General features: G+C 40.3%; 1 protein-coding gene across 4 annotated transcripts in view; it reads right to left on the bottom strand.

Moving 5' to 3' along the window:
• The window catches only part of nbas (NBAS subunit of NRZ tethering complex), a 377,838-nt gene that overhangs the window by 286,953 nt on the left and 67,583 nt on the right, over positions 1–23,302 (bottom strand). For all 4 annotated transcript variants that reach the window (XM_061929010.2, XM_061929012.2, XM_061929011.2 and 1 more), the window contains exon 19: positions 3,206–3,284. In XM_061929010.2, coding sequence (XP_061784994.2) covers positions 3,206–3,284 — 79 coding nt within the window. The remainder of the gene's footprint in view (positions 1–3,205; positions 3,285–23,302) is intronic.

The raw sequence follows: 23,302 nt of genomic DNA, 5'->3' as shown, positions 1-23,302 counted from the left end.
TTTGAACTCATGACCTACCGATATCAGGGCGGACACTCTAACTACAAGGCCACTGAGCAGGCTAAACAAAAATGTTATCTGTATTAGTATGATAGCTTCTTATGACCAAAAGGACAAGATCACAGGTTCAAGTGGCCGAAATAAGTTTCCTCTGTCGGGTGGTGGGGCTCTCCCTTAGAGATGGGTCAGAAGCTCTATCATCCGGGAAGGAGCTCAAAGTAAAGCCGCTGATCCTCCACATCGAAAAGAGCAAGATGAGGTGGTTCGGGCATCTGGTCAGGATGCCACCCAGACACCTCCCTGGGGAGGTGTTTCGGGCATGTCCGACCAGTAGGAGGCCACAGGGACGACCCAGGACACGTTTGGGGAGAGTAGGTCTCCCGGCTGACCTGGGAGCGCCTTGGGATCCCCCGGGAGGAGCTGGACAAAGTGGATGGGGAGAGGGAAGTTTGGGCTTCTCTGATTAGGCTGCTGCCCCCGCGACCCGACCTCGGATAAGCGGAAGAAAATGGATGGATGGATGGCTTCTTATCTGATAACATTTCACATTTTCCTTATAAATCTTGTGGATTTTCATTAATTTTGTGGGGCCGTAAAATTGCAAAACATGCAAAAAAAGGTAAGATTATGTCAACTCTGCTCTTTCCTACTCCTTTTTGAACATGTAGGCATGTGATGTCCCTTAATGTAACTTGTTAGGCATTTTCAAAACAAACAAAAGCATGACTAAAATCGATTGTGTTGAACCTACTGGTTAAAGCTATATAAATAATATGCAATAAAAGCACATTTGGACCAAGTAGTGACTCATTCTTAACGTGCTTCTCACGTAAAACACTTTCTACAACCTTTCAATATTGTTAAATGAGATTAGTGCCAATAAGGGAATATCAATCAAAAGCATATAAGGAATTTAAATTTCTGCTTTGGGGCGGAAAGAAGCATTTGGTTGCATAAGAGCTAAAAGCAAGAAGCAACGGTTTAATGTTGTTTTTTTAAAAAGACCTACAAAATAAATGCCGCCTAAGGGTCTAGAGAGAAGTCATTCAGTCCTTCTATTAATATTCCACTGAGGCCGCCTGCTCTGTGTGGAATAATCAGTAAATAAGAAAAAAGCAATAATGTCAACGACAAGAATAAGAAGTGCATCATCTTTTATTCGCTCGCCAGTTACCGGTTAAAAGGTTAAACCAATCAAAGCCCTTTTGACATTTAAAGACACTCCGTGGCAGACGACTGGGCATTACGTGGAGTTCAATTCGGGTGCACTGGCGACAGGGTGAATGTCTGCACACCTACAGGACACTACATTAGGTACACCTGCACAAGCTAAGATGAGATATTGGCTGTGTCCAAATCTTGAATCTACAGCCTAAGCTCTGTAAGCAGTGTGCATTTTTGGGTCACCGATGTCGTCGCACCGCGTGAACGCTTTCTAAATCCGAGTCCTTAAAAAACATGTCTTACTTCTCCATTGAATAGAAGTATGCAGCCACAGCAACCTTTGTGGACCCACATAGCCCAAAATGCTTAGCATGCTTGTGTCCAGCCTTAAAAAACAACATTTAACATTGGAAGGAGCGTAGGCATTGATTCATTTGCAACTATTGATTTATTTATAAGCATTAATTTATTTACAAGCATTAATTTATTTACTAGCGCTGATTTTTTTTTTAAGTATTGATTTCTTTATAGGCATGTATTTGTTTGTAAGCATTAATTTATTTTTAAGTATTGATTTTTACATGCGGGCAGCACGGTGGAAAGGGGTTAGTGCATCTGCCTCACAATACGAAGGTCCTGAGTAGCCCTGGATTCAATCCCGGGCTCGGGATCTTTCTGTGTGGAGTTTGCATGTTCTCCCCGTGACTGTGTGGGTTCCCTCCGGGTACTCCGGCTTCCTCCCACCGCCAAAGACATGCACCTGGGGATAGGTTGATTGGCAACACTAAATTGGCCCTAGTGTGTGAATGTGAGTGTGAATGTTGTCTGTCTATCTGTGTTGGCCCTGTGATGAGATGGCGACTTGTCCAGGGTGTACGCCGCCTTCCGCCCGATTGTAGCTGAGATAGGCTCCAGCGCCCCCCGCTACTCCGAAGAGACAAGCGGTAGAAAATGGATGGATGGATGGATTTTTACATGCAGAGACTTTGGAAGTAAAGCTTTACCTATTTCACTGTCAATTGTTAGATGTGGAGAATTTTACTTTGATTTTACTAACATGATTATGTTAATACATAACCCTTTAGATTATGTACATAAATGGAACAAGATTGAGTTATTGATTGTGTTTGCGTACATCATGTACATGTTTTATGCCTTTTTTTTAATTTGCTGCCTTTATTTCAAACACTTTGATATATTGAGAATATTTTGGCTTACAATGTATTTATTCCAATAATATTTACGTTAAAAAAGTAATATATAAAGTAGTCGTTAATATTACTACTGTTTAATAATTCAGGTTTACTGCTGACGGCAAATATCTTCCCATCATGATGTCAGGGTAAAGATGATAACACGTGACATAAACAGGAAGTGTAGGGAAGGTTAGACTGTCCAAAATCACAAGGCTGGTTGCAACTTGAAGACCCTCTAAAGGTGTTGTCTCCCTCAATCGCATGAGCAGAATCCTTGGTAGGCTGTAGACCCCAGATTTGGACACAAGTCATTCTCATCAAAAGTGGTTGACCATGTTTGTTGACATAGACTTCGGCACGCACTATTTAAATAATAATAAGAACATGGTGGACCGCGACTTGATGAGTTGGTCGACTTGGACGTGTTGTCAACATAAACTGCTTCCATTGTATAAATGCATGTCAGTCGACAAGCACAATGTATATTACCAGCTAATGGCTTTTACCACCTTTTCTTGAACATTTGTGTTTTGCAGCGGTATACCACAAAATGCCCTAACATTAGCCAGGGCCTTTTGTACCTAAATCACAAAGAAGATGGGGCATTTATTTGAATCACGCTAACAACTTAATTAGTTAAACTTTATTAATGATTTTGGATTGCATGAGAAAGTGAAAAGGGAAATGTGTCTTTTTGATGGCAGACAATTAAAAGATGATTAAAACCCTTCCCTGCTTGGCATTCATCTGAGAGGTGTCTTTGATATATTCTGAACTTGAATAATTCCCCTACTGTGAATTTGAGCGAAGCACCAAAAAGAACCACAAGAAAATTTCACATTTACCTCATACGTTGCCAGGCGGTCTAGATAGTAGAGCAGCTTCAGTCGGCTCCGACACAGCTCCTTCTGCTCCAGTGTCAGCCTGCAAACATGCATACTTTTACAACATCCACAAAATTAGCTGAAAAATATTGCCGCCTTCTCACAAAATCCTCGAGAATGTGTCTAATGTTTATAAAATTTGGATTCTGGTGGATACTAGAAAGAGGTTCCGCAGCCTCTGTAGCAGAACCTCCAGGTTCTGTAACAGCTTCTTCCCTCAGGCCATCAGAAAAATAAAAATCCCTCAATTCCCCCCCAAAAACAGATTAACTCGCTGGAATATAAAGACAATATAAAATACATCCATAAACGTGGATGCATATGAAAAAGTGCAATATATTTATCTGTACAGTAATCTATTTATTTATACAGTATATGCACATTACTGCTCTTTTATCCTGCACTACAACGAGCTAATGCAACAACATTTCGTTCTTATCTGTATTGTAAAGTTAAACATTTTAATGACAATAAAAGAAAGTCTAAAATTGCACAGTCTGTGATACTAGCTCGGTTGGTAGAGTGGCCGTGCCATCAACCTGAGGGTTGCAGGTTCGATCCCCGCTTCCGCCATCCTAGTCACTGCCGTTGTGTCCTTGGGCAAGACACTTTACCCACCTGCTCCCAGTGCCACCCACACTGGTTTTAATGTAACTTAGATATTGGGTTTTCACTATGTAAAGCACTTTGAGTCACTAGAGAAAAGCGCTATATAAATATAATTCACTTCACTTCACATGCATGTTAGCAGGTCTACCATTTCGACCACCATCTATAGAGGGCGCCACAGACATCACTATAAAGCGCCAAGTAGACATAATCTCCTTCTAATCATCACAAATCAACTGTCCATCACAACAAGAGGCCTATGGTTCTTTTATGTGTTTGATGCTGTCGCTGTCAGCGGTTGTGACTGATTGTCCTGTGAGAGCAAAAATCCATTTGGGGGGTAATTGAATCGCGGTCGTAAATAAAGCGCATGACCGCAAACATATACCTTTAATTCAATCAGGCGAGGAAAGCACCAGGGAATGGAAAACTGTAAAACACAGCCACACATGGTCAGACCATAAAATAATAGACTCTTCATTCCTTGTATGGGCTAAATATTGGCACTCTTGACAAAAAGAAGCACAGAATGGTCCATCAAGTCCTCAGACCTCTTCTGTGCAGAAGAGCAGAGAGTCAAAAGCTCCCTAATAACCTGGATCAAGTCAAGAGTGACCACAGGGGAGCTGACCCCTCCATCGCTGCAGTCTTAATCCCTAATCCCTCATTACAGAGTGCCCTATCAGTCTTTATCTGGCCGCCTCTACACACACTAAAAGAGATTAACACTGGCTCAACGCACTCACCACCGCATCAAAGCGCGGAAGCTTAAGCCCTCGTACCGGCTGTAATTATTGCTGGGCTCTTTGGGGCGCAGATGTGGTTCGGGGTGGGAAAATGTTGGCTATGACTCTATTATTACATTCCGATGTAAACAAAAAGGTGGGCACGGCTCAGAAAGGAGTTGAAGTAACTGAAACTTGGCGTTTGATTGGTTGTTCAACATCATAATAGTACCACAGGACACCATGAATCATAGACTGAACACACACCAACAAACAACAATAGAGGAGAACTAGTCTTCTCAGCATTAGGAGACATTTTATCCAAGAAGAGACTGACAGGGTTCGTACACCTTTTCGATGGCCAAATTCAAGCACTTTTTAAGGACTTTCAAGATAAATTTTCCAGTTTTTGCAGTACCTTCAAAAGGCGAAAACCAGTGTGAATCAATCCATAGCCTTGTTTTTTGAGGTCACCAAATGCTGTCTGTAGGAAAAATACGGAAAATCTGCTAAAACATAAGCCTAACATTGAACCAGCAGTTATCCTTAACTGAATGGGGCATAGAAAATGAAGCAGTGTTTCTGTAGACTATTCAATGTCATTGGTGTTTGCAAACGTGTCTCCATGTGTGTTGTTTTTCAAATTTTTTGTTCTTTTTCTTACTTACAGTTACAATGACATCGAACAGCACGGATTGATTCACACAAGTTAAGTAGAAAACCAAAATAATGGAGCATAAAATACATAGAACCATGTTGGATTTCCTTTTTGCATACTTTGCAGCAGACTACACGTGGATTTGGTCCACGTTTTATCCAAAGTTTGTATTTGTCATTTTCCATCCAATGTTCATTAAAACGACAACCTGCCGGCATGATGGACCGATGCACCACTGTCCTCTTGGGAGCGACACAGATATACGGCTCTGGCAGGACAACAACCTAATGGAAGGGCTCGTGCAAAGCCAACAGATCAAGCGTGTAGCTTTAAATTTTAAGGAAACTTATTTTATTTTTTTCCATTTTATTATTAGCCTATTGAGTCAGACTGCCGAGAAATATGATGAACATTTCCAAGCATATACAAGCACTTCACCCAAAATTCAAGCATTTTTCAAACCTTAAAAACACATTAAAATCCAAGCATTTTCCAGGTCTTTAAGCACCCGTATGAACCCCGGACTGAGGACAGTGAAAAACAACACTATTGAATCTACAACAAGACACGCTAACAAACAGCAAAAAATGAGGAGAACTACAGTCTTCTCAGCATAAAGAGACACATTTTACCCAAGAGGAAACTGATGGCGAAGAAAAAAGAAGACTATGTGTTGAACCTATAGGATATGCTAACCAACAGAAGCAAAATAAAATATAAAATAACGACAATCTTCTCAGCATAAAGAGACACATTTTATCCAGGAGGAAACTGAGCAGTGTTCAATCTACATCAAGATACACTAAAAACAACAACAATAGAGAACTACAGTCTTCTCAGCATAGAGACTCATTTTACCGAAAAGGAAAATAAGGGCAGTGAAAAATATGACACCATGTTCAACCTATGAGAAATGCTAACATGAAGAGGCACATGTAATCCAAGAGAAGACTGAGGACAGTAAAAAAAAACAGCAGTGTTGAACCTACATGAAGACATGCTAACAAACAGCAACAATAGAAGAAACCTACAGTCTCCTAAAAGAGACAGACAAAATGGATAAAACGGACATTTTATCCAAGAGAAGACGGAGGGCAGTTAAAAAAACAACGCTGTGTTGAACCTATAGCAAGATATGCTAACATACAGCAACATCAAAGGGGAACTACTGTCTCTTCTATCCAAGAGGAGATTTAGGGCTGTGAGAAAACAATACTGTCTTGAACCTAACAAACGGCAAAAATAGGAGAACTACAGTCTTCTCAGCACAAATAAACTACTCTATCCAAGAGGAGACTGATGACTGGAAAAAAAACAATGCTATGTTGAACATACAAAATATGCTAAAAAAAACACTAACAATACAATCGAACTACAGTATTCTCTGAATATAGAGACACTTTTTATCCAAGAGAAGACGTAGGGCAGTGAAAAAAAGAACAAAGCTGTGTTAAACCTACAAAATATGCTAATATAAAAAGGAACGTTTAACCCAAGAGGAGACTGAGGGCCATGAAAAAAACAAAACGATGCAGTGTTAAACCTACAGAAAGATGCGCTAAAAAACAGCAACAACAGAAGAGAACTACGGTCTTCTCAGCATAAAGAGACACATTTTATCCAAGAGCAGACTGACGGCAGTGAGAAAACACAGTTTAGAAGCTACATTAGAAAGTTAAAGTTAAAGTACCAATGATTGTCACACACACTAGGTGGGGTGAAATGTGTCCTCTGCATTTGACCCATCCCCTTGATCACGCCCTGGGAGGTGAGGGGAGCAGTGGGCTGCAGCGTTGCAGCGCCCGGGAATCATTTTTGGTGATTTAACCCCCAATTCCAACCCTTGATGCTGAGTGCCAAGCAGGGCGGACACTCTAACCACTAGGCCACTGAGTAGATACTAGGCCACTGAGTAGAGATACGCTGAAACATGGCAACAATAAAGGAGAACTACAATCTTCTTGGCATAAAGAGACAATTTTAGGCAAGATGAGACTGAGGGCAGGGAAAACAAAGCTGTTTTGAACCTAAAATACTGTATATGCTAAAAAAAAAAAAAAAAGAAACAATAAAAGATTACTGCTGTTTCCTTAGCATAAAGAGAAATTTCATCCAAGATAAGACAGAGGGCAGTGAAAAAACAACACTGTGTTGAACATACGACAAGATACGCTAACAGCAATAACTGAGGAGAATTACAGTCTTCTCAGCATAAGAAGACAATTTTATTCAAGAGGAGACTGAGGGCAGGAAAAAATAATGCTGTGTTCAACCTAAAAAAATATGCTAGAAAACGGCAACAATAAAAGAAAACTGCAGTCTTCTTAGCATAAAGAGACACATTTTGTCCAAGAGGAGACTGAGGACAGTGAAAAAAAACGACGTTGTGTTAAACCTACAGCAAGAAACCCTAACAAACAGCAACAGCAGAAGAGAACTAAAGTCTTCTTAACATAAACAAACACATTTAATCCAAGAAAACAACGCTGGGTTGAACCTACAGCAAGATATGCTATAAGAAAAATAGATACAAGAGAAGAGAACTAGTCTTCTCAGCATAAAGAAACACTTTTTATCCAAGAGGAATTGCAAAACAGGAACCACAATGCTGTGTTGAACCTACAAGACACGCAAACAAACAGCAACAATAAAAGATAACTACAGTCTTCTCTGCATAGACACTCTTTATTGGAGAGGAGAAGGAAAGCAGCGAGAAAACTAAGATTCACTGAAGGCACGAAACACACTAAGTAAGAAACAACAATAACAGTGTAGGACTACAGTCTACTTCGTGTAAAGACAGTCATTTTATCTGAGAGGAAACTAAGGGCAGCGAGGAAACAGGAGCACTGCAGCAAAGTGGAGACTGTGGAGCTCATTATAGCCGTGTCTCCTTACACGTCAGCGATTCTACAAATACTGAGCAACAAGCAGTCATTTATGTGGTGTCCACTAGGCACGTTTAAAACTGGATGGGGCGGGCGCGGTGACAAACAGTTAGGTATAGGGATGTCCGATAATGGCTTTTTTGCAGATATCCGATATTCCGATAATGTCCAACTCTTAATTACCGATACCGATATCAACCAATCCCGATATATACAGTCATGGAATTAACACATTATTATGCCTAATTTGGACAACCAGGTATGGTGAAGATAAGGTCCTTTTTAAAAAAAAAAAAAATTAAATTAACTGTTAAAGGTTAGTACTATTAGTGGACCAGCAGCACGCACAATCATGTGTGCTTACGGACTGTATCCCTTGCAGACTGTATTGATATATATTGATATATAATGTAGGAACCAGAATATTAATAACAGAAAGAAACAACCCTTTTGTGTGAATGAGTGTGAATGAGTGTAAATGGGGGGGGGGGGGGGGGGGGGGGGGGGGGGGTTGGGTTGGTGCACTAATTGTAAGTGTATCTTGTGTTTTTTATGTTGATTTAATAAAAATAAAAAATAAAAATAAATAAAAAATACGATACCGATAATAAAAAAAAAACGATACCGATAATTTCCGATATTACATTTTAAAGCATTTATTGGCCGATAATATCGGCAGGCCGATATTATCGGACATCTCTAGTTAGGTATCCATCGTCTCTCTGGTGGGATAATGACAGTGAGTACTTTGTAGTTCCTGCTTTTTTCTAGGAAAAAGCGTAAACAGCCAGTAAAGTACAATGGAAAAAAGGTATCATTAGTGAACCGTTAGCGAATGTGCTGGCCATTTATCTGTAGATCCTGTGGCCTGTGTTGGATGTTGACTTCTGGTTCCGTTCCGCCGGTTTTAAATTGCTAATCCTACACTTAACCACACAAGAAACCTTCAGTTTCAATCAGTTCCCCCAGTTACCGCACTCATGGCAACAAATTATGGTTAAAAAATGCACACATCCACTATGACACATACAAGACGTACTATACTCCATATAAACAGCGTGGGAGTTATTACATCAAAATGCATTACTCCTCCATCTCCTTCACCCATCTCATGATAATACTGCAACAGCATAACACACACAAATATTGCATCTGATGAAAGCCATTATGGTGCAGGATGGAGGACTGCATAATCAGAGATCGGTCACGCAGTCGCTCACCATATCTGCAAATGAATTACACTTGTGATTGTGGCCTCTGATCAGATAGCATCAACACCTTGCAACAGAGTGCGTTCTCATTCCTTCTTTGCACTCAGACACATCTGCAGCATTGTCCATTTTCTTCTCATATACAGAAATCCCTTTGATAGTTGCAAAATTAAAGTTTGTCAGGTTGAGGGAGCAACAAAAATGGCGCTTTTTTTTTTGACTAATGTTTGCGACTTGTCCAGGGTGTACCCCGCCTTCCGCCCGATTGTAGCTGAGATAGGCTCCAGCTCCCCCCGCGACCCCAAAGGGAATAAGCGGTAGCAAATGGATGGATGGATGGGTTTGCGCCTGCACCGGCGGTACATAGCAGTTGAAATATAAGAGGTAATAACCAAGTCCTGTGGAAGTTTGTAGTCTTATTTCTTTTTGGAATATTACTTTTCAGAATGAGTGAATGGTCGGCCAGCACAACAAACTTCCTGGAGAAGTAAAATGGCAAAGCCATGTAAAGTAACATCCTTCAACTCAAATACACTCAAATCATTTTAATAAAGTACCATGTTTGCCTTGTATATTTAATACAGAGTGGTGACTCAATAACTGGCACAAACTAAAAAATAAATTAAGTGTGAGCAATATAACTCTGATAACTGCTAGAAAATATAATATATACTGCTAGAAAAAGAAACAAAAAACGCTCCAATGAGGCGAGAGAATGCATACTATGCTGTAAGTGGGTTAAGGTGAGCAAATTGTCAGTCGTAAAACCCAGTCGTAAACTTCCAATGAGCTCACAGTGTAAACAAACATGGCATTGTTCATGTAGAACTTATTTTTTAGGTGCCATTTCCCCCAAATGTCCTGCAAACATTCCATGAGGAAGGAAAACCATCCAGCATCAAAACATCAAACCTTACTAGCCACCCAAAATGGCAGCCTTGCTACGACGGTGTTTTGATAGCGTAAGAAGATGCATGGTACTAATTATGCTGCGCCTGAAACGAACTGCAAAGAAAGACTTGTTCCTTTCACCACAATGTTTAAAAAGTGCAAAAAGTTCACAAGCGATGACCGAGGGCTGAAGAGATTTATGATTTTATAAAGAAAATGATGGTGCTGTACGACCAGCGCTTTACCATTGTTGAAGATACAGGCTTTTGTCAGGACAAAGCTACAGATATACTTTGTTAAATCCACCTTTGTTTGACTTAGTCTTTACTCCAAGTGTGCACAAACTACAGTTGTATCTAAATGTAAAAAATAATAGATACAAATAAGTAAATGGTTATCTGTAGTCCTTTGGACTTGAACTACAGTAGGTGATCGTATTGGCTTGACAAAAATATACCATGCAACCCTAGTATAAATCAATCTTCAATCCAAACAGTACTGTTTAGATTTATTTCTGTCTGCCTAATACTTTTTTAAAATGGGTCAATAGCAGTGAAGGCTGCTGGTCTTATAAGGAAGGGAAGCTCTTTTTCAGCTTTCTCGAAACAGCAAGAAAAGTACTCTGATCTGTCTTTATCCGCCAGGGACAAAGACAGTGGATGATTTAAAAAGAGTGTTCACTCCCTTTGGTTTATTGCGCTATAGATAGTTCAAGAAGTTAGTCAGATTTTCATCTAACTTTCTGGAAATGTCCGAAATGGCACAAGGAACAAGTCATTACACAGTGGGCTGATCTTGATCATTTCTACTACGCTACCTTGCGTTTGTGTTAGGAGCTATAACTTCTGTGTGTGTTTTCCCAGGGCTCCGCCTCCACCCAAAGAGAGTTGATGATTGGCAAGAATTTTCATTTATTCCACAAAAAATAGCTAAAAAAAAGTTCTGGGCATTATTTGATTCAACTTTAAATTAATAAAGTGGATAAGATAAGAAAAAAGTTATTACAGTGTGGGGGTGATCCGTATCAACATCTGGATTCAGGACATTTTTTACGATTGAAAGGGTAAGACTCTTGTAGTTACTACTGCCGCCACAAATACGGGAAAAACTGAAATGATTTTCAAATCGCCCGAAAAATGTGTCAGCTTTTAACTAACCACTTCAAAAGGGTCAATGACGAGAGGCATTGCTTTGATAGGATTGCGTGTTAGCAGGATTACACAAAAACTACACAAAGGGTAGGCACATGCGGCAAGCATGAAACAGCAACCTTTTGGTACACAATGGAACTCACTGTAACTCACTGTTACTGTATGCACGTGTAAGGGTCAAGTGGATCCGAATGACCTTAAAGGGGAAATGCACTTTTGGCATTTGGAATTTTGCCTATGATACGACGGATGTATTTAAAAAAAAAATGCATTATAACTCGTAATTGAACGTTAAAAAAAGTCAGCTTGTCAGGATTCGGTGAGCCCTGCTTGTAGTGTGACACCAAAGATGCGGAAATAGCAGACGGCGTGCACATCAAAATATCTCCATTGGCAACAGGGAGTTGCACAGGAAGCCGACTAAAAAGTAGATGAATCCAGCCCTGTGTGCAGGGCAAGTTGGCTTATAAAGAAGAAGCCTGATTGGCAAAAGGTAACAGGTGTGTCTAGAGTGCCAATCAGAGACAGGTGAGGGAGGCAGCCTTCAGTACAGAGGTGCAGTGACAGGAAACGGACACCAAATTAAGAGCGCTGGAGAAGAAAAAGCACAGAATACAGGACACAAAAATTACTAAACTGTCAATAGCAGGCCTGACACCGCTTACAGCGGAGCCAATGGGAGGTCCTCTATTTCAACCATAAAAACCAAATAAAAAACATTATTTTATTTATTTTTTTTACATTTTGTGACTTAAATATTAACCAAGGATTAGTGATAATGTTATTAGAAGCGCTAACGCAGATAAACTATTTATAGCAGCGCAGTGATCACAAGATTGCGTGCCAATGTTGACGTGATCGACTGATGAGCTGCTTTCTTGTTTCCCTGCTCACCAAACGTTAGTCTAGATCATAATTCATGCCTCTCACCTGTATAGTAGAAGGATGAGGACGTATTCCGACAAGTTGGTACATTTTGACAGCCAATTTAGACCAGGCAATGGCGAGAACAACACGAAAACACACTTGGGTTCACCCCCCTTTCTTCGCGAGGATTATGAGTCATTCTTCATCTAAACGGTTAAACATGAACACCCTAGCAGTCGGCATCCTTTGTTGGCTCTCATAAAGTCTGCATTGAGTAGAAATCAGTGATGTAGTGGAAAAAGCTTTTTTGAAATGAATGCACCGTGTATACTTAAAATGAGAAAAATATGTAAATATAGTATGTTATTATAATAGTGCCCATTACTACATAACATATACACTTATATCATGTATATAAAACCTTAATGGAGGTGTTTGGATGTTTTTAAGGGCTTTATAGGCAAAATACAGCGTCTCCCATTGGCTCCATTGTAACAGACTTTCGATTGCATTTATCTAATATTTAGAATGCATTAAAAAAAATACATCCGTCATTTTGTCTTTCATACCAATTGTAAACGATAGGCAAAATAAAATAAAAAAGTGCAGTTCCCCTTTAAACATCTCAATTCAAGTTAGAAACTCTTAGGTCATTGCACTATGAGAACAGTTACAGATTGGTTGCTGATAACTACAGAAGCTATGATGCTATCTCCAAACACACACAGTGGTACAAGATAGGGTTAAAGCACAGCAAGGGGGCAAAAGATGTGCACAGTGTGACAAGACAATAAATAAATATAGTCTTTAGATACACACCGCAGAGCAGATGTGATCGATACCGCACCATTTCTGTAATGACAGTGTAGTTAAAAAGAAATTAAGAGAATTATTATCACTGTCGCTGGCCTCTGCTGCAGGCCTCCAGGCGACACGGGTGCATTAATTAGCGTGAGGATTTTTGCTGCACACTACAGTAGATTAATAAAAGAAAAAAATATTCAAACACGCCGGTTCACTTTTGAACCGAGAGCACATTTCTGTACTAACAGCAACTTTCCCATCATAAAATTGCCAAAGAGACACAAACGAAAGTGGGAAATTAAGCGCGGGGCTCCGAATGACACACACTCTGCTTGCTCCCGTTCAAATGAGGCCACCGGTGTTAAGCATTCTAAGCGCGAAAAACAATAGACACAATGGAGAGTCATCCAGCTGCAGAAACAATGTGTGTCTGCATATGCTGCCGCCGTCGCCGGAAATGTATTTTTAATGAGCGCCATTTATTTCAGTAAATGCACATTTCCCAGTGTTTACCTTTGGACGTTTTAATAGTGTCTAATATGCGCAGGAAAGCCTTGGTGGTACGAGTGCATCTGCATGTACGAGAGGTGATTAGTGACCACTAAAGGCTTTTTCATTAGTCTTTCCCCCTTGGCACTTAACAACAAAGGCATAAATTACATCCAGCAGATTAACCGCTAAATTCCCAACACTAATTTCTGCTGCTTCCTACCCTGATCCCTCTTTCTCTGGGCTGTGACCTCATCAAACATTGTGAAATGTGGCAGACCCCTTTCCCATTTCCTCCTGGTTTTTTGTCGCCTTTCTATTGCCTACAATTCCCTTTGCAAGCATACCATCACAGCTGACCCAAGACCTGGAAAGACAAATCGGACGAATATTCTCTTTCCTCTAATCTATGATACGACTTGACAGAATGAATTGTTTCACATTCGTTCATTTACTTAATGTGGTCCACCACAATAGATTTGGCGCAACCGGTTCGCCCTCGCTCATACACACATTAAAATGTGAATGTCTTTGAATGTAGCTTGCCATTCCAACTCTGGCTATGGAATTGTAACTCAACATTTTGGCACACCTCATACACGCCTGGTCTGCCAGAGAATAAGGAGTCGTAGCAGGAGGGCTCAGTGTTGCCAACCCAACGACTTTGTTGCTATATTTTGCATGTATTCCAACCGCACTGGATTCAGTTTGTCAAAAAAGCAGTGATAAATTTAGCTACGTTTTCTGGTCTTATCGGATACTTTCACAGACTAACAGCCCACATCACTCCTCTCAACAAGCAGCTGGTGCTGCTGTGGGCCCCTCCCCAATCTAAAAGTACTCACAGTCTTGCCTGTGATAATATAAATGGTCAATTATACAAACTAAATGCTGACACCATCATTCTTTAATTATCAGAATATGTATAATACTGGACTTCTAATACCATAACACAATATAGGATAATTATTAGAATTAAAATGCTTGTAAATGTAAATATTACATGAATCATGTTTGTCTGTGAATTAAAATGAAAAATAAAAACAGACAAAATAAATCAGATACAGTAATCACCAGTTTTGAATTCGGATTAATTACCATTAACTGCAGTAAATTACTTGCTTGCAAAATTTGATATTAGATTTTTTTTAAATAAACCACCGGTGTGAAACTCCCAGGCTGCATGGGGAATTTCAGCAGATAAAAACCCTATTACACTTCAGCAACACCGTCCAAGATATCTCATACATGTAAACCTTATCTATTACAAATAAAATTGGAGGCCAGAGTAGTATTAATAGGACGCATGGCACAAACCAATCTTACTAATGGTGTTATATAACCTTCAAAATGGGCACACATTTAATTGTACAGGACTAAAAACGACACCACTTTTAACTATTGAACTCTGTCTCTAAATAATAACACTTTGAAGATGCATGAAAAAAGAGTCAAAAGTGATCATTCTAACCACATTAAGGCATGGTGAGAAACGCTTGCTCCTCAGACACATGTTCAGATTTGCCAGGTCTTCCGGATTCTGGACTCCGAGAAATTGCCCTTGTCTACCGACATCAAGACTGTTTTTGAGGACATATACAATACTGTAGCTTGGATGAAGGGGGAGGTTGATCAACAATTCCTTTATCTTTCTCACTGGCACTCAACGAAGGTGGATGCTACCTTTACCTCTCCCTTATCTCTTCTGTTTGCTTCATTGTCTTGTCTTCATTTTCTTGTTGACTCTTTTTGCACTGCTTTCTAAAATCCAAACAAGGGAATTGATCAACAGCCCTCTCTACGAAATTGACAAGATCTCGAGTTTGGAAGAACCTGCCTGTCTTGACGGAACGGTTGTTGCTGGGCACACGACAGACTCTTGAGAGAAGAGGAGTGTCGCGTGTCTGGCGACCCTTCCAGTCGAGGACATTAAAGATATCTACCTATTCGAACTATGATACAGGACATCTGCTGATTGGAGTAAGCGTTGCTCTGGTGTATCGACAAATTGGATGATGCTGGCAGCCGTTCAAAATACCCTAAAGCTGCCACAAATTATTGGAGGATGCGAGCAGAACTGTGGACACTCAGACTTTTGCATTTTTTGGACTATATTGCAATCCTTGGCGACATCTTGGAGACGCCGGTCTTGGGAGACCAAGGTCGCGGAACAGAGACACATTGCAGGCTTACACACACATATGCATCCATAAAAAATACACGCCACACACACACTCATACCCCATCCCCTATCCCACGCCTTTGACGCTTCACCCTACGTGTTACGGCGGAAAACAGAGCAGCGCCCCTAGTAGCTGGAAGCTTCAGGCCAGACGCCCGCCCCCTCGTTGCAAGTCTGGAGTTGTATGTCGTAACATGTATATGTGCTTTGCTATGGAGTTTTTTTCTCACTCCAGACTGGGCCACCCTCAATAGGAGCCCAGTCTGAAATTGATTTTTTATATTATACATTTTATTTTACTCATCCTTCCCAGAGTGTCTACCCTATTCCCACCTTTTACCGGGCACCGTAAGTGGCGACCCAACACTGTTCCTGTTCAGTCCCCTGTACAATGTTTTTTTGTCTAATCTTGAACAGTTTTGTGGTAAAAAAAATAAATGTTGTTGTACTTGTGCAATGACAATAAAGAGCATACCATACCAATGAAACAAGCCAAAATATACAGTAATTCACAGCCGTCTCAGCGGCTCACTCCCATATTTCTCCGTCTGTTTCCCCCTGCTTACCAGTCACAATGCATTTAAGGAATGTCAGACTGTCAGAATATAGAACTCTTTAAGCAGGAACGAACAAACAAATACATATTTCCTCCACACCAGTGTCAATAAAGAATCCATCGACAAAAGCGGCGGTTTTTAAAATATGTCAGTTCAAATAAAAATACATTCGCCTGTTATACACATTTCTGTGCATGGCAACCACAGGATGACTGGCACATAACACTTCTGTATCTTTAAAAGCTTCACTCTTACACAGAGTCCAGGAAACAACATGAATATTTATTTGTTATTTGTTTTTATCGCCAACGCATGCTAAACAATGCAAGTACACCTTTAAATAAGCGGGTGGAAGCGTGCAGTGGTGTTCAATAAATCCTGTTCAGCCCTCGATCTCAAGCATGCTTTGAATTTTGACCTTCTGTGCAATATGGCACCCCTTTTTTGACAACCCTGTCATAAACAAATTTTTTTTTAAATGTTTTACTTAAATGCATGTAATTTACTTGCTCAAAATGTGTTAACAGTTGTATATAAAGTTCTACCGGGGTGTATATTAAAGTGAAATTGGCCGTAAAACAACCCACGCTGCCTTTCAGGAACCATTCGCATTTAAGATAAGGAGGCATGTTCGGACAAAACAAATTGCATCATTAATCTGTTTACACATAATTAATGCTACCATTTTTTGTGATTAATCGCATGAGTTAATGTTTGACAGCCCGAGTAATAACATTATTACATATGTATAAATAGCCTTACCCTTACCCACGGCGTGGCGCAGTGGAAGAGTGGCTGTGCGCAACCCGAGGGTCACTGGTTCAATCCCCACCTAGTACCAACCTCGTCATGTCCGTTGTGTCCTGAGCAAGACACTTCACCCTTGCTCCTGACGGGTGCTGGTTAGCGCCTTGCATGGCAGCTCCCTCCATCAGTGTGTGAATGTGTGTGTGAATGGGTAAATGTGGAAGTAGTGTCAAAGCGCTTTGAGTACCTTGAAAGTAGAAAAGCGCTATACAAGTACAACCCATTTATCATTTATTTATCATTTACCCTTAATAAAAGCCTGGTACTCTCTGCAGTTTGGGACATAAAGAGACATTATTTGAAAAAAAATAGTTAAACAAAAGTTTATTCCACATTGTAATCTAAGTGTTTTTGTTTGTTTATACATCACGCTGTCCACAGATGCACAAACAGATCTTCGACTCTGCATGCATTTAAAGGGATGTCCCACTCATCATCATGGAGTATCAGGCCTGTTTTCAGACATCGATAATCAGGACTATCCAGTCTTCTCTGTCGTCCGCCCTATTTATGAGTTCTATTTTAATGATATTTCCGATACAATTTCTTAGGCTACTGACATATGTCATTTGTTGTCGACCTGGAGTTTTCTTACCCTCTAGTTTTCCTGTTAACATCAGCATCTGTCTTTTCCGATATGTCTGATAAAATGAATTTCTATCTAAGTATGTTTACCAAGAATAGTGCAAATAGCTGAAGCTACACTCAGAGCCAAGACGACTGTACCATAAATACTCTGCCACACAAATATGGTCAAAGGTTTCAAGATAGGTACACATCAGTCAAGTCTGACAACCACCTGTTCTCATGTCTGTCTTTCCATGTCGTACTTGCAATGTATCTTTGTTTAATATCTGTGTGATGTCACTATCAATGTACAAACCCTGTTTCCATATGAGTTGGGAAATTGTGTTAGATGTAAATATAAACGGAATACAATGATTTGCAAATCATTTTCAACCCATATTCAGTTGAATATGCTACAAAAACAACATATTTGATGTTCAAACTGATAAACTTTTTTTTTTGTGCAAATAATCATTAACTTTAGAATTTGATGCCAGCAACACGTGACAAAAAAGTTGAGAGAGGTGGCAATAAATACTGATAAAGTTGAGGAATGCTCATCAAACACTTATTTGGAACATCCCACAGGTGTGCAGGCTAATTGGGAACAGGTGGGTGCCATGATTGGGTATAAAAACAGCTTCCCAAAAAATGCTCAGTCTTTCACAAGAAAGGATGGGGCGAGGTACACCCCTTTGTCCACAACTGCGTGAGCAAATAGTCAAACAGTTTAAGAACAACGTTTCTCAGAGTGCAATTGCAAGAATATCATCAAATGGTCCCGAGTAGTCTTGGGTTCAATCCCGGGCTCGGGATCTTTCTGTGTGGAGTTTGCATGTTCTCCCCGTGACTGCGTGGGTTCCCTCCGGGTACTCCGGCTTCCTCCCTCCTCCAAAGACATGCACCTGGGGATAAGTTGATTGGCAACACTAAATTGGCCCTAGTGTGTGAATGTGAGTGTGAATGTTGTCTGTCTATCTGTGTTGGCCCTGCGATGAGGTGGCGACTTGTCCAGGGTGTACCCCGCCTTCCGCCCGATTGTAGCTGAGATAGGCTCCAGCGCCCCCCGCGACCCCAAAAGGGAATAAGCGGTAGAAAATGGATGGATGGATGGTTCAGATAATCTGGAGAAATCACTCCACGTAAGCGGCATGGCCGGAAACCAACATTGAATGACCGTGACCTTCGATCCCTCAGACGGCACTGTATCAAAAACCGACATCAATCTCTAAAGGATATCACCACATGGGCTCAGGAACACTTCAGAAAACCACTGTCACTAAATACCGTTGGTCGCTACATCTGTAAGTGCAAGTTAAAGCTCTACTATGCAAAGCAAAAGCCATTTATCAACAACATCCAGAAACGCCGCCGGCTTCTCTGGGCCTGAGATCATCTAGAATGGACTCATGCAAAGTGGAAAAGTGTTCTGTGGTCTGACGAGTCCACATTTCAAATTGTTTTTGGAAATATTCGACAGCGTGTCATCCGGACCAAAAGGGAAGGGAACCATCCAAACTGTTATCGACGCAAAGTTCAAAAGCCAGCATCTGTGATGGTATGGGGGTGTATTAGTGCCCAAGGCATGGGTAACTTACACATCTGTGAAGGCACCATTAATGCTGAAAGGTACATACAGGTTTTGGAACAACATATGCTGCCATCTAAGCGCCGTCTTTTTCATGGACGCCCCTGCTTATTTCAGCAAGACAATGCCAAGCCACATTCAGCACGTGTTACAACAGCGTGGCTTCATAAAAAAAAGAGTGCGGGTACTTTCCTGCCTCGCCTGCAGTGCAGACCTGTCTCCCATCGAAAATGTGTGGCACATTATGAAGCGTAAAATACGACAGCGGAGACCCCGGACTGTTGAACGACTGAAGCTCTACATAAAACAAGTATGGGAAATAATTCCACTTTCAAAGCTTCAACAATTAGTTTCCTCAGTTCCCAATCGTTTCTTGAGTGTTGTTAAAAGAAAAGGTGATGTAACACAGTGGTGAACATGCCCTTTCCCAACTACTTTGGCACGTGTTGCAGCCATGAAATTCTAAGTTAATTATTATTTGCAAAAAAAAAAAAGTTTATGAGTTTGAACATCAAATATCTTGTCTTTGTAGTGCATTCAATTGAATATGGGTTGAAAAGGATTTGCAAATCATTGTATTCCGTTTATATTTACATCTAACATAATTTCCCAACTCATATGGAAACGGGGTTTGTAAATGCAGGAATGACTCGAGCTCAATATAAATTGTATGGTAACTCCCCCATTTTAGAGTCTGGTTCCTCATTGTGTCAAGTGTCCTAGCATTACCCACTATCAATGTCCAAGAAACTTCAGCTTCCTCTTTCGAATCATTGCAATATGAGATGATCTTGTGTTTACCGCTTTGTTACTTTTCCTTTCAGTCCAAGATATGGGGCGCATTTTTCTGAAGAGCACTTTAGTTGCCTATAATTTTCTCATATGTTGATTATTTATAGTCTAGCACTCACAGCCATATAGTAATACAGACCATACATACATTTTGAAGATGTTTCTATTTCTAAATGTAGCACTCAGTTTGTTGAAACTTTCTCTTGACATAGCAATGCATTTGTTGATCTTTTTTTCGAATCTACCATGTGATGTTATTGTAATTCCAAGGTATTTCAATTCATACAGTTATTTTATTTTCTTGTTGTCACGTGATGCTACATGCAGGTGCATGTGGTTTCTCAGAAACAGTCATACATAAAGTTGTGTTGATGTTTAGAGCCAGTCCATTTGCTTCACAGTGGGCTACTGCTGTGTTCAGGATGTTCTGTAACTTTTTTTTTGCCCAGAGTCTGCCACTAGCACGGTGTCGTCTGAATATTTGAGGTTGTTTACATTAATTCCTCTAATGTTTATTCCAGCTTGATGATTAATGTGGCGTAAGATCATTTGGCTGTAGATGTTAAACAGATCAGGAGATAGTACACAACCTTTTCAAACACCTATTTGAATGGTTTTGAATTGACTGCATTCACCATCCATTGTGATTGCTGCTTCTTGTTCCCAGTACAGATTTCATAGAAAATTCAGGTCTTTCCTATCAATATCCAGCTCACTCAAGATTTGGGAAAAAAAAGAAGTATTTTTCACTTTATCAAACGCTATGGAATAGTCTTTAAAACACAAGTATATACTGCACTTCTATTGATCTTTCCATTAACATACCTAGTGTGAATATAGCATTTCTGGTGCACTTGTCGGGGAGATATCCGAATTACGTGGCTGAAAGCTCTGGACGTATTTTATTGCTTGCTCTTGCCATCAGTACTTATAAAAATAATTTTGTTTGTGTGACTCATAAGGATTATCATCCTATGTTGTTCACAGTTTGTGGCTCCTGGTTTCATTGGCAGTGTAAGAAAAAATTATATTTTAATATCTGATGGAATTTGCCTGTCTTAAATGATATTAAACAATTTAGTCAGTTCTGATGTTCCAATTTCTTTGAATGTGTCAATGACTTCAACTGGTATCTTATCCGGTCCAACAGCTTTTCAATGTTTCATTTTGGATATGGCTTTTTTCACTTCATCTTCTGTTATGAGTGGGCCTTCCATCATGTTCTTGTTTATAGGTGGAGGTGGGCTTGGTCGTCATGGAATAAACCTTCAATGTATTCTGACCATCTTGACAGAATGTATTTTTTATCCATAAGTAATTTGCCTTACTTTGATTTGATGCATCGAGACTTTGAGGGCCCCAGTTTACCATCTTTTGGTGCATGTACTTGCTATCAGTGTCCCTGTGTTGTTCTATTTCTTCACAATGTAAGTTTATCCATACTTCTTTAGCCTTGTTGCATTTCTTCTTTATAATCTTATCCAGTTTGTTGAACTCACTTTTGTTTTGTTGTAATACTCTCCATGTGTCCATTAAATCAAGAATTTCTTGAGTCATCCATTTATTTGTGTGGTTTGCGGGCAGTTTCTCCGTGGTTTAGATCAGTAGTCCCCAACCTTTTTGTAACTGCGGACCGGTCAATATAATTGAGGAACCAGAAATATTAATAACAGAAAGAAACAACCCTTTTGTGCAAATGAGTGTGAATGAGTGTAAATGGGGGAGGGAGGTTTTTTGGGTTGGTGCACTAATTGTAAGTGTATCTTGTGTTTTTTTATGTTGATTTAATAAAAAAATTATAAATATTTTTTATTTTATTTATTTTTTTTTTTTTTTTATTGTGCGGCCCAGCACCAATCGATCCACGGACCGGTACCGGGCCGCGGCCCGGTGATTGGGGACCACTGGTTTACATTTTATACTCCTGCATCATATTCTTCTGCATTTGTAAATGTGCGTAACATTTCAAATTTGTTTGACACTGATATAGCAAAAGTATTTAGAAAATCTTGGTCTTGTTTAAAAATTGGGCACTGCAGTTTTTTAGTTCTTTTATATTTTTGGGTCTCACTTTCATAACTGATCTAACTGGGATGTGATTACCTGGCATGGACTTTGATTCTAGGATTGAGATTTTGAATCATCCTTCAATTAATAGGAAATCTATTTGTTTTCTAACCCTATCACTAGGGTTTTTTCATGTCCTACATATCATCTGATGCTTCTGAAACCAAGTGTTGGTGATGATGAACTTGTTCTCTTGACACTGCTCTATGAGTGTTTCACCGTGTTTATTGAGCTCTCCAATTCCAAAAGGGACAACAATATTTTTTTAATAACATTTGCAATGATTCGGATTTGACAAAACCTCATTGAGCTGGATGCAATCTTACTTGGAGGGGAGGGAACAGGTGGTAGAGGTGAACGGCACCGTGCCCCTCCCCCGCCCCCCCCCCCCCCCCCCCCCCCCGCCCCTCTCTCAGTGAGCTGTGGAGTCCCCCAAAGCAGTATATTGGGGCCTTTACTGTTCCTAGTATACATAAACGACTTGTCATCGGCATGCGACTGTGAATTGTTCTTGTTTGCGGATGACTCGGCCCTGCTGGTATCAGACAAGGACAAGTCACAGGTGGAGAAAATCCTCAAGGCTGAACTCTGTAGAACTCGCTGACAACAATCTATCCATACACTTGGGTAAAACGTAATCCATTCTGTTTGGGTCCCACATCAACCTTAAGAAAGTCAATGACTTCACTATAAAAGTGGGTGACATTGTTATCACCAGGAAGGTGATAAGGCTAATCTTTCCTGTGATAAAATGGCAACCAAGGTAATCAAAAAGGTCAACCAACGAACAAGATTTCTCTATAGAATCTCCTCTCTGGTCAACAAAAGCACCATGAGGATTCTAGCGGGAACTCTAGTTCAACCCTTTTTCGATTACGCATACACCTCCTGGTACCCTAGCACCTCCAAAACCCTCAAATCTAAACTCCAAACATCCCAGAACAAGCTAATCAGATTACTTCTAGACCTCCACCCCAGATCCCACCTCACTCCTACCCACTTCTCCAAAGTGGGCTGGCTCAGGGTGGAGGACAGAGTAAAACAACTTGCACTGAGCCTAGTCTATAAAATCCGCTACACCTCCCTGATACCGAAGTACATGTCAAACTACTTCCTTAACGTAAATGACCGCCATAACCATAACACCAGGGGGAGCTCCACTAACCACGTTAAACCCAGATTCCGATCTAACAAAGGTCTTAACT

Source organism: Nerophis lumbriciformis, linkage group LG34, assembly GCF_033978685.3.
Source record: "Nerophis lumbriciformis linkage group LG34, RoL_Nlum_v2.1, whole genome shotgun sequence".
In the NCBI taxonomy this organism is placed as follows: Eukaryota; Metazoa; Chordata; class Actinopteri; order Syngnathiformes; family Syngnathidae; genus Nerophis; species Nerophis lumbriciformis.
The sequence above is the reverse complement of the archived record's forward strand: the minus strand, read 5'-3'. Positions and strand labels throughout refer to the sequence as shown.